The 12,225-nt window shown below is 40.8% G+C and overlaps 1 protein-coding gene across 2 annotated transcripts in view; it reads left to right on the top strand.

Moving 5' to 3' along the window:
- LOC121628281 (retinoic acid receptor beta-like) overlaps positions 1-12,225 on the top strand; it is a 275,740-nt gene that overhangs the window by 222,986 nt on the left and 40,529 nt on the right. For both annotated transcript variants that reach the window (XM_041967293.1, XM_041967294.1), the window contains one exon: positions 11,925-12,085. In XM_041967293.1, the coding sequence (XP_041823227.1) occupies positions 11,925-12,085 (161 nt within the window). The remainder of the gene's footprint in view (positions 1-11,924; positions 12,086-12,225) is intronic.

Here is a 12,225-nt window from a genome sequence, read left to right as displayed (position 1 = left end):
CTGCTCCTTGCTTAGAAATGAACTCCCTCTGTACTTCTGTACATCTTGCTGTCTTTTGCTTCTTGTCAAATCCTTGTCGTTTTTCGCCCATCCAGGTATTCCTCCTGTTCGTGTTTCAGGTCTTTTCCTCTGGAGCTTGTCGGTTATTTTGGAATAAAGAGTTTCGTTGCTACATTAGCTTGACTCCTAGCCTGTCATCCTGCATTTGGGATCTTCCTCCTCACCAACTTATAACAATCTTTTTCTATCATCTTTGAGATGAGGTCCACTATTTGCTATTTTCACGTCTAACATCAGACTTCATCTGGTGTCAAAGCTGCTGACTGCTGATTGGTGGATGCACCTTCTGTTGGCATTCTGTTGGATGCCTTGTCATGTTTTGATTGAGCTACATTCTTGGTGTAATCACTTTTTAATTGTTACGTCCTAATTCCCCAGTTGCTTCAAGGTCATAAATTGTGATCTCTCCCTGTTTTTCCCTTAAGGACCATTAGCTTAATCTCAACGCTCTCCTGGCATCAAAGAATTATCGTCTTTCCCCGACACCCACCTGGTAAGAGTTAGTGTGCTGCCATGTTAAGTGCTGTGGCAAGTGGCCCGGTTGCAGCACCACGTGAGCTCTAAATAAATGGTGTTTATTTACTGCTGCATCTGTTTGCTTGCAGAGACACTGTGCAGCTTGGCAGTCCAGCAAATTCTCAAAACAGCCACCATGCATGTGCCAAAGAGGAGGGGAAAAAGTTTGCAAGCAGGACTAAAGGCAGGCGTGAAAAACTGTAATAAAGAGGTTTACAAAAGGCAGTGGGATATTACTCAGAGAATAAAAGAGGGGAGATGAGTGTTCTAGAAAGCTGAGGGTTGGAAGTGTGACAGCAGGCATTGCTACAAAGAGTGTATTTAACATTGTGTCTGAACTCCACTCAATGACCCCTCATCTGCTGCTGTAACACTCTGGAGAGCACTCCAGAAACACTCAACACTCCCTCGATCACAGCTCACAGGCCCGGCAGACTGGCAGAGTCCTAGTAAACACCATAACAGACACATTTTTCAACTTTCACTTCTGGACTGAAATCAGATGGTGTGTGCAGGTGCACTGCTGTCTTTTTACAACTTCGTCACCACATTAAACATCTAAAGGCTAGTATATACTCATATGTGAAACGTAGGGACATCTGGTGCAAGGCCACAATGTGCCACATGCCTTCTCTTACCTGATGGAGGTGATGGAGGGTTGGAGACAAAAATGTGTTAAGATTCTATGACTGTGAAATTGTGAGATAGCTGGGGCCTTATTTATCAAGCTGGCGTAGGAACAAAAACCAGCGTACCGAACTTTTGGGATTTATGAAAACCAAACTTGGCGAGAAAATGTTCCTACCTCCACGGCAACTCTGACCTAGGCGTACGCACATAATACGGGAAACAGCGACACCAACGGTACAAAATAAAATCAAGGAAATGCTGTGAAATGTGAGACATTTGTGTACAATCCACTATTACCTTTCACACCACATGTTAGATATTAAAGCTGTTTGCAGAAATGAATAAAGAGGAACATTCCATATTAAGTCTCCTAGGAGCCACGCTCGGGGAAAAAGAAAAACAGGATTTTCAAGAAAAGGGAAACGATGTTAATAAGAACCTCAACCACTAAAATATGTTCTGTCGTTGTGAAACAAAACCGTGTTATAAAACCCATCCAGCTAAAAAAGGTGGACAGTCTGCTGCTAGCATGTAGCAGCCAGTAAAAGTAAACGTTTAACGTAGCTTCAGTCATTCATTCTAAGACCCAGCAGAGCGGGATGCAGACTGGAGGCTGAAGGTCTAGAAGTGATGCATTACTTAAGACTGGTACACACATAACAATTTTTGGGCTGTTTTTGTCCCGATTTGGCCTCTTCCCGGACACCAAACGCCCGATCATTGTGAGATTTTTCTGTCCAATCATCATTTGGTCTGCGGTGTGTTATGAGCCGATTTGTCCCAGTAATCCACTCCGAAACGGGTCGTAGCCGACAGTCAGGAATATTGAACATGTTCAATATTTCAGAGCCGATTTCTGAGGAACGTCGATGACTCGTGCATTGTGACTGCGTGGATGGTGGCGTGGTACAGAATGTAGCCAATCAGAGAGCGAGCTGGCTGAGGAACAAGGAAGTAAATAATGTCCGTGTTCACGCCGTCTCCAGTCTGTTATTTTTTTCAGTTCTGGCTTTTTCTGTTAACAGTAATCCCCACCATCATTCCCTCGCCCTATATATCCCCTTCCATGCTGTGTGTTGTGTTTTCCGGTTGTTGCTATGTTTCTTCTTCTACGTTTCAACGTTTGTTCGGCTCGGAGGGCTAAATTATAGATGAGTTGCAAGACAGCATCGTTATGTGTGTGTACACAATACGATCAAAACTGTTTAATGCCGGATTTTTTATCTTCACGTGCGAGATCTCAAACCAATAAAAATTTCATAAGATTAAAAAAATCTTTGTGTGTACCAGGCCTCAGGAGAAACAAGAGGTGGATTTCCTTTATTTATTTATTCTTACACAATGCTTTTTACTGTGTACTCATTTCTGTCCAGACGGTCTTTATTTCCAGCAACTCTTTGTTGGTTAATAGCGCCCACCCAGCTGGAACACCCAGGAACTAGAAAGAAATATTATTTAACACTAAATAAACTGCTACCAGTCTAAGATGTTTCTGTACATATTTATTTTATGAATTAAAATAAATGACTAAATTACAGGATCATTACTGTTATTTGGCAGACGATTTTCTCCAAAGCGAATCACAACTGTGGATTTTGAAATTTGGTCTCCCGCATGTTAGACCGATGCTCTACCGACTGAGACAACAAGCCAACCCAGACCAACCAACGCCCCTGGCGTGTCTCGTGTTCTGACACAGTGTTGACAGCATCTCCACCTGCTGCCCTCCTCCATCTTTCTGACCCTGGTAATGCCCACGCAGTGCCCACCAAATAAAACATTTTTAGGTTTTTCAGTGTGGTCCATCAGGATCTCCGTGTCACACCCTGAAAAATGGCGCTTCTTCCCTCTTTTCCCCTCCTGAGCCATCATGGAAATGATATGATGAATATTTATTGTAGGCGTTCATCTGACCTTTTATAGCCACCATGTGGGCGTGGCAAGGCATTCCCTCACATGCGCCTGCTTTACAGCTAATTCTGATTTATGAACAGAAACAGGCGTAGGACGTGCGTGCGCACACTTTAATAAATCTGAAAGTTTGCTTTGCTACACACAGTTTGATAAATGAGGCTCCTGGTGATTTACACTTTCATCCGTCCATTTTCTAAACCAACATTTGGAGCCTAATACCAGCAGCAGAGGTACACCCCAGACCAACAATCTCAGGCCTCTGCTGAGATTCTAACTCTAATCTCTGCTCCAAAGCCACACTGAGTTGCTCCTTATCCTTCTTACGCTCAGTTAAATCATCCAGTGACCCCCTGTGCCATGGGGGTGGGTGTATTTTCATCCAGGTAGAGATGACAGTCAGAGACTGTGTTTAAAGAGAAACGTGAACCCTCCACAGCAAACTGTCCGGTTTTGTCTAATTTGTCACCTGCATGGATGTTTTTAGGACTATAGTTGCCCTGAGACTTTATACATCTTCATATATGAACACAAAGCTGCTTTGGAGAGACAGAAACTGGCTTCATTGTTTTCTCATGACTCAGATGACTGCATTTGACTCTGAACTGCTATCCACTGATAAGTAAGCTCTCAAATAAAGAGAAATTCCCTCACATTGGTGACCTATATTGACTCCACTCATGAAGCTGGAAGGAGGTTATGTTTCCTGTAAACACAGACTGTATTTAGGTTAAAAAACTGGTTAAAATTGTTCCATATTGTAATCAGAGGATCATAAAAAAGTATTTTTCACCCATTCAGAATGTCCAATTAAATTTCAGCATTAGAGCTTCAGGGGAATTTCTTTAATCATGTAATGCAGTGTAAGACTGGGATCCCAGTGGAAGGGTCCCAGACCTGTAGGTGGAAACAGGGCTAAAGACATCTTTAAGAGCCAATGAAGATTGCTTATTAAGAGCTTTATATGTGAGGTGAAGCATTTTAAATTCTATTCTAGATTGAACATTGAGCCAACGAAGAAAAGATAAAACTGGACCGAATCAAAGACGAGCCGAGAATGCAATACGTTGGTTTCCTTCGCTAATTATTACTTATTTCATGAACTGGCTTGTATGAACACCGTTCTTGTAGACTGATGTGGGTGGTTTAAACTGGATCACTTGAGTTGAGATGATTTGAATTGAACTGAACTGAATTAAAACTGGAGGAAAATTATCTCTCTTGGAGAGACTGAACTGAATCAAATCAAGCTTATAAAGCTGAGCAGTGTCTTTGTCCCTGAATTGTGTCTTACTACGTTAATGTAAATCTGTATGGAACAGTCACTTTTAATCCCCGCCTCCCATCTATCCATTTGCTATCATTTACCTGTCTTATAAGGGTCGAGGGGGGTGACGTCTATCAGCTGCCATCACACTTACAGCCACTCCTGAGGTCAGTTTAGGATCACCTTTTAACCTAAACTGCATTTTCCTTTTTTGTACTGTGGGGGGAAGCTGGAGTTTCTGGAGAGAATCCATGCATGCATGGGGAGAACATGCATCGTCCATGGAGAGGGACCCCCTGCTGCGATTTGAACCATTTTAGTGTTTGATAAGCTGTGTTTCTCAAAGCCTTCCTGGACTGCATTTTTTTCTGCTAATCCCTGGAGCAGTATAGAAACACTGTAAACACTGGACAGCAACGTGCTTACTTTCTAAAAAGCTATAAAATGCTAAGTGAAAAAATGTAAAGATGTATTTTCCAAGAGGAAGTCAGAAGAAGGCGTTACGATGAAAGGCGCTGCTCTGGATGGGTTCTCTGCCGCTCTGCCGGGGATTAAAAAGCTATATGTTTTCATAGCCTCTCATTTAATGCATCATTTGGATGTATCTGCTCATGCTCGCAGTAATTTGCTTGGAGTGCAGTGGTAATTGATTGCCCTGAGTGGGTGTGGAATGCACTTGCCAAGTTGCTGTCTTCTTAAATCACATCTTGTGACTCGCCAGCCTCTGTTGAGACCACAACCCCCCTCAGCACTCACAGTTTGTCACTACACTGTGACAAACGACATTGAATGCATGTGACCAGATTGTGGAACATCTTTCTTTTCACACCACACCTCTGTACCATCACCCTGCCCAGGGTGCAGCATGCTTTACTCTGTTTATTTCATGTTATATGAATGTGACAGACGTCAGCTTTTCATGTGTACTCAGTTGTTGTGTTGTGCTTATAATCTGATATTAAAATTTCTGCTTAACTTTAAGGAAATTCCTTAATGGTAATGCAGAATAACATTCATGACTTTGTTTTCATTGCTCTATAATTGGGTGAAAATATGATCATCTGTGTTTTCATTACTTCAGAATGAGCCATTTATCTCCATTTATAATGATGCAGTGTGTCATTATATTAGTACAGAAGCCTAGAGGAGACAAATCAAAGCTGGCCTTTCTTTGCTGCCACTGTAATTTGGAAGGAAGGTGGAGCTTTTAAGTTTGTTGTAATTTAAAATTTGTGCCACTAGATGTCCCTGCTGACCCATTCAGAACATCCCCCGGGTCAGGAGGTATGGAAAAAGAACGAATGGATGGAACCCGCAGTCTTGCAGGGTTTAGATGTTTCCCTGCTACGATACACCTGATTCAAATTAAATGAGTGTTATGATAGAGGGGGCCCCAGCTCGGCTAAAGTTTGCACAATTCTCTTAATGTTTTGCACTTCTTGCAAAACATCGACACATTGCTGATAAATAATTAATCATGATATTGAGCTTTTCATTGACCACCTTAAAGAAACAGCTTGCCACAAGAGCATAATCTCAATTATGAATATATTCAGAGTACAAATATATATATATATATACATATATATATGTATATATATGTATATATAGGTTATATATATATATAACCTTTACGCATTCAAGTACAGTAGAAAACATCAAAGTCCATAACGCACCTGATTATACTCTCTTTTTCACAAACACACACACACAGCACACACACAGCACACACATGCTAAACTCACCCCTATTGGAGGTGTCTTCTTGAGTTTACTCACAGTTAGACATTAGTGATGTGCGGATCGATACCAAAACTTTGATACCAGCGTTTTCTGTTCTTTAATTGATTTTCATGTTAGAATATCGATATTTTAGTGATTTGGCGTAAAACAGTCTATCACCAGCTGGTATGCAGTGGAGAGTAACTATAATATCAGGATCTTCTCTAAATTATACTCAGTTGGTAGGAACTATTGTTTCTTCCGCCTGCCGAAGTCATATGTGAAACGGACCAGCGTAGAAGTGCAGCAGCATCTCTCAGGCCGTAGCATCACGTGTAGAGCTGAGAGCAACGGTGGGATGTATGATGTGTGTGGGAGGACATAGTAATGTTATTGCAACACCACAACCCTCCTTAAACGTCTGAGAGTCGACCATAACACAGCATATAATTACATTTTGATGAGGAAGAGGAGGAGAGGAGAGGGACAGGTGCTGTAAGGGTGGGACACGTCACTCTTGGCGTCCTGTGACTAACTAACCACTACTCAGAGGGAGAAATGTGGAGCTGTGGGCCACTGATGCTAAGTGTTGGGAAGTGATTTTCATCTGTCTGCTGGGTTCAGATTTGTGTTGATGTTCAAACAACAGGAGTTCCCCTCGTTCTAAAGACTGTTGCATCCTGTTTTGTTATGTACAATATTAATGCTGCAATAAATATCTGCATGAGTTCAGCTTGGAGTGAAACGTGTCCCTGAGATTAGCTCACATCCATTCAGCAGGCCCAGATTCAGTCGGTAAAGATGCCGCAGAGGCTGCTGTCATTAAATATCCAAGAAAACAGACATTGTAGGGTTTTTAAAAATAAAAATACAGATGAAAAATATTTAATAGGATAGAAAAAAAAATAACATCAATCCCTCTCATTTGTTTAGACTGATGGTAACTAAATATTATTTGTAGGTGTTGTCAAACACGCAGTTATTGTGGCATTTATGTGTTTATTTATGTATTTTATTGGTAATTTCAGCCTGTCATTACACAAGTGCAGCGAAATGTCTTCCAGTACAACCCGTCCAAACAGGATCAGGCAGACTGAGGCAGCAGCTGCAGGCCGGCGCACCTTTTGAGTCAAGTCCTCTATAAAAATCTAACTTCCACTTCCTCTCCCCTCAGTGTAGCTGCTTTAAAGTCATTTTCACATTAATGAAAATTAATACATTAACACATCAAGTATTGGATCGGTATCAATGATACTGGCTTGTACTTTACTTGGTATCGGAGCAGAAAGAAAATGAGCGGTATCACACATCACTATCAGACGATTTACCTAATACAGTGTTTGTTACATATTCAGTGAGAGTACACGGCTAAGGCTGGAATTACTGCTCAGGTTGCACTTTTTGTTCCATGTTTGTGCATGTTGGCGCCGTCAATTCTGTAAAATTGGAGGTTTGACCCCTTAATGCCTGAATTTATTTACATTTACATAAAAATAAAATTAATAAGGAAAAAAATCTGGAAAAAACTAAACAAAAAGTAGAAGACTAGAATGAAATAAAATAGATTAAATATTAAATAAATTAATAACAATTAACAAATAAAGATAAATATTACATTAATAATGCAGAAATAAATACATAAATATGAACGAATAAAAGCAAATACATATATAAAGTAAAGAAATAAAATAAATGAAAGCCAGGTGTGGTTTGTTAGAAATTTGCAGGACCAGGTGTCAACAGATTAAACTTCAAATAAACTTCAACACATAAACAAATAAATAAACTTCAATAAAGTTGGACGTTTTCACTGATTTGGGTGGTGGTGGGTGTCAGAGCCAGACCAGCTGAGAACCGCTGCTTTAGAGGATTCGTGCAGTTTTAGGGCCCAGAACTTGATTTCTTTTCTTTTTCTCCCCACCAGTAATGCATCAGTATGTGCATATCTAAATAAATCTTCCTTTACCAGGACTCTAAAGGTGTCCAGATAGACCTTGTGTTTGCAGAGAAACACTCGTTTTCTTATGGGGATGGAATGTTTAAGCAAAGCCCTAAAAATAGGCTCAAAGAATTAAAAGTTGTTTGTTTGTTTTCCAGAAATTGCACATCTCTGTATCAGACTGGGAATACAGGAAGACATGTTATCAGTACGCACTAAGAGCTGGCTGAACTAGATTTCTTCGGTTGTGTTCAGTGACGGCAGCCTTCCTTTGTGCAGCAGCTCAGACATCGACGTTATAAACCCAGATGACGGACGAGCCATGGGGTCAGCTCTCCTGTCATCTTTCTTGCTGAGCATCTACTTAATACCACGTATGATTCAAAGAATACAAACTGGTCCAGGCAGTGTCCAGAATGTTTCTTTTCATTCTGTCTTTTTATGGTTAAATGCTTTTTAAATGTTCTTTTGAATGCAGTTTCTTTTAATCTGCTTTAATGACGTTATTAATGTATAATATTTACTTTAATTACAGTATGACGGGTAATTCAGCTGAGGGGCGACTGCATAATAAGACACGTTCGTGGGACACGCAGGTCATGGATGTAGGTCAAAATGCACGAAGCAATTAATGTCACAGCATTACTGTTGCCTCTCCACACTGACACTAATCCTGAAAAGCCGATCGGTGGCTGAATCGGTCGGTATAGTTGTCTGAGACAGAAAATGAGATGGACTCATCTCGTCCTGATTGGGACCAGTGATGTGTACAAAGCTTGACATGTAAGACTTATGTGTTACGTGACCTTTATGTCTAAATATTTACCCTGCTTATGGCTGATTTGGGTGACATGGAGGAAAAGTGGCAGCTGTGTGTAAAGGATGAAGCATCATTTCAACCAGTTTAAGGGCACATACACTCATTGGCCATTTCATTAGGTACACCTATCCAGTTGACAATCACATGGCAGCAACTCTGTGACACCAAGCATTAAGGCAGTTCTGATGAAAAAGAGGGTCCAGCCCAGTACTGGAAGGTGAACCTAATGAAGGGGAGGTAAGTGTATGTTTCAGTTTGCCGTAGTAAACTAGGTCCGGGGATGAGCTTTGTCCCTCAGGTCTCTCAGCGCTGACAATTGGCCCAGCTTTTTTCTCTCCACCTGTTTTCATTCTAAAAGACAAGCGAGCGAGCGTTGCGAGGCTTGTGATGTTGGGATGATCATGCTTTGTGTTGTGTTGTGTTGAGTAATAAACCTGGAAAACTCCTGCTGTGACAAACTTCAAAGATCTGCAGCTAATGAAGCAAAGGCCTCTGTGGACCGCTGTTTCTCCGGGTGCGTTTCACACACAAGTCCAGGCTTTTGTTGGAGCTTTGAACGATGGGACTTTATTCTAAAGGTTTCTGCACCTGTTTTAGTTTCTTCTTTTTTTTCTTTTTCGCTATTTTCAAAAAGCATTTCGACTCATAAATTCAGTATCCTCTTTCTGTTCAGCTCCTTTCATCCATGTTATTTGTAGGAGAAAGCAGACCATCATTCAGTTCTAGGGCTTTATGTCGGACATAATAAAGAATCATATGGTCTTAGAGTTTGATACACACAATTTAAAGCACATCCTGGACTTTAGTAGTGTGTAGAACCAATTTTAGCAACAACTTGAAGTAATTTTTAGTTTTTCTGTTCTTCCTTACAAAGTTGCTTCAGATCGTTGCTCTGCACAGCTCCTACAGGCCCCCCGGCAGCATTTTGGTCAGATGGAGATGCCTTTGTCCTGCTGCATGAGGCTGTTCCAGCCAAGCTTTAGCTGTCGGAAGGATGGACTCACATCTAACTCTGGTATCCACATTTTTGGTCAGTGACTGCAAAGTGACCTTATCATTATCCCTCCACCACTGTGCTGACAGTTGCTATGAGGTGTTTATATTAATTATTATTATTTAACCTTTATTTAACCCGGCAAGACAGATTAACAACACATAATTTACAATTATGGTCTGCAAAAGGCAGGAAAAGGGTAAAATAGGCTATAGAATAAACAATACAAATAAAATTTACAACAAAGAAAATCTAAACACCAGACTTACAAGATATTTACAAAGATGTGGACTAAGACTAAATTACACACATCAAGCCAGCCAACATGAAGGTTTTTTCTTTCTTTATCCTTGTGCTGCTTCTTGCATTTGATTTCTTACATTTTATTGTAAACACTGATCTTATTCTTCATTAATTGTTATGTGTCTAACCAGGGTCAGGGGTTGCAAATTAGCCTCACTAGAAACCTGTATGCATGGATTTACTATGTACAGTTCTACGAAGAAATGTTTTATGCATTTGTCCCTGTTAAATAAACTTATAAATAAATAAAAACTTATAAAATAAAAAAAGAAAAGTTAGTTCTTTAGCGTTTATAGTCATGTATCAAGAGCCATTGTGGAAGGTTCAGCGAGCCCCTTGCAGCTCTGGAGCCACAGGTTGAACACCCCTGGTCAGTCTCTGCCTGCAGCCGACTGAAAGAACAACAAGCCTGAAGCAGATTTGGTTTAAGGTGCTGTCAACAAGATCAAGGTTGCAGATTGAGTGCCATGTGCAAAAATTGATGCAGGAGGGAACAAACCCAGAAGAGTTTCTATATTAACATGAAACCAGTGATTTTTAGAGAGCAGTGGTTTGTTCTAAAGGGATACACTGATCAGCTGTTTCTGACCAAACATGTCCACTTTGGTCAGTCTGTCCAGAGGACAGATGCAGCTTTGCCAGCCTAAACCATGCTGCCACTTTCATTTTTATTTATTTTTTTTGGGCTGCCACCTTTCTGTCAGTCTGTCCCAGGGTAGCCACCATCACAAAGTATGAATGAGGAATGTAAAACACTGTGACAGCCTAGAAAAGTCCTATATAAATCTACTCCATTATTATCATTATTATTTTCCATTTCTTCTCACTGTGTTTCACTATATTCAGCTGTTGTACGGAGCAGTGTAAAGCAGCAACTCCCCGCTGGGATGAATGCAGTTTTTCTAAAGTTAACTGAGGCCTGGAGGGTCTGAGATGTGGCTTTACAGTCTGATCTTGGGCTGAACTGATGGGACGTCCAATCCTGGAAGTTTGGCAGCTGTTTTTGTTTTCCACATGCAAATCTTTCTCTCTGCAGAATGATGGACTCCATCATTCATTAGGTCCACCTTCCAGTACTGGACTTGTTTCATGGAGGAGCTCAGACTGAAGATGAAGTCTAAGTTGGAAGCGGTCCATGTGGGCTTAGTTATCAACAAACTGCTTCTGCATTGTTGCTTAGTTTTTGTTATGAAAGAAGACATCTTAAAGTAATTTATTCTAATGAAGCATTTCATTTGCCCAGTATGACATTACTCTGGAGACTTTTGTAGGCTGTGAGAGTGTCATTATTCATTCATTGTTTTCTTTTGAAGTGAACTCTAGGGGAGCCATTTTAGAGTTACAGACTGTTGGACGGTGGTTAGAATAATAAGCAGTACATGCAAGCAAAGAAGCATGGTAGCATGGTAGCAAGGGGGGGTATTTTTTAAATAACACAGACATATTTTACTTTTGATTTTGTGATCGATATCTCTTTATTAATGTTATTAAATATATCTTTATCTCTTATCTGATCTGTAAAAAGTGTAATGTCTAAATGTCTAATGTATTTGACCCTTCAGCCCTCAGCAGAGGTCAGACATGCAAAAAAAAACCCTGTCCTCCAATTCTCTCCGGCTACTTTAAAATACCTGTAATTATAAGAGCTTCTGTTTCTAACTCCTAAAAAACTCCAACTTCATGAGCTGCTTTAGTCTCACGTCTTCACTTGCAAAGTCCTCCATCTTTAATTGTTGCTAATCCACATCCTTTCCTTTCTCCAGCTGTTCGAAATGATCGGAATAAGAAGAAGAAGGAGAGCCCGAAGCCGGAGCTGGCAGAAAGTTACGAGCTGACAGCTGAGCTGGAGACCATCATTGAAAAGATCCGTAAGGCCCATCAGGAAACCTTCCCCTCCCTCTGCCAGCTTGGCAAATACACCACGGTGAGCCCAAATCCTGACAAGCCTGTACAGCTGATCAATGAAAGGTTGCTTTCACATCTATAATTATGTTTGTGGCTCCCTGACTCTGTATGGCTCATGGCATGTTGCTTCTTTGATCCAGTCTTACAAACTTACCACCA

Source organism: Melanotaenia boesemani, chromosome 17 (assembly GCF_017639745.1).
Source record: "Melanotaenia boesemani isolate fMelBoe1 chromosome 17, fMelBoe1.pri, whole genome shotgun sequence".
NCBI classification, from domain to species: domain Eukaryota; kingdom Metazoa; phylum Chordata; class Actinopteri; order Atheriniformes; family Melanotaeniidae; genus Melanotaenia; species Melanotaenia boesemani.
Note: the sequence above shows the minus strand (reverse complement) of the source record. Positions and strands in the feature narration are given on the sequence as shown.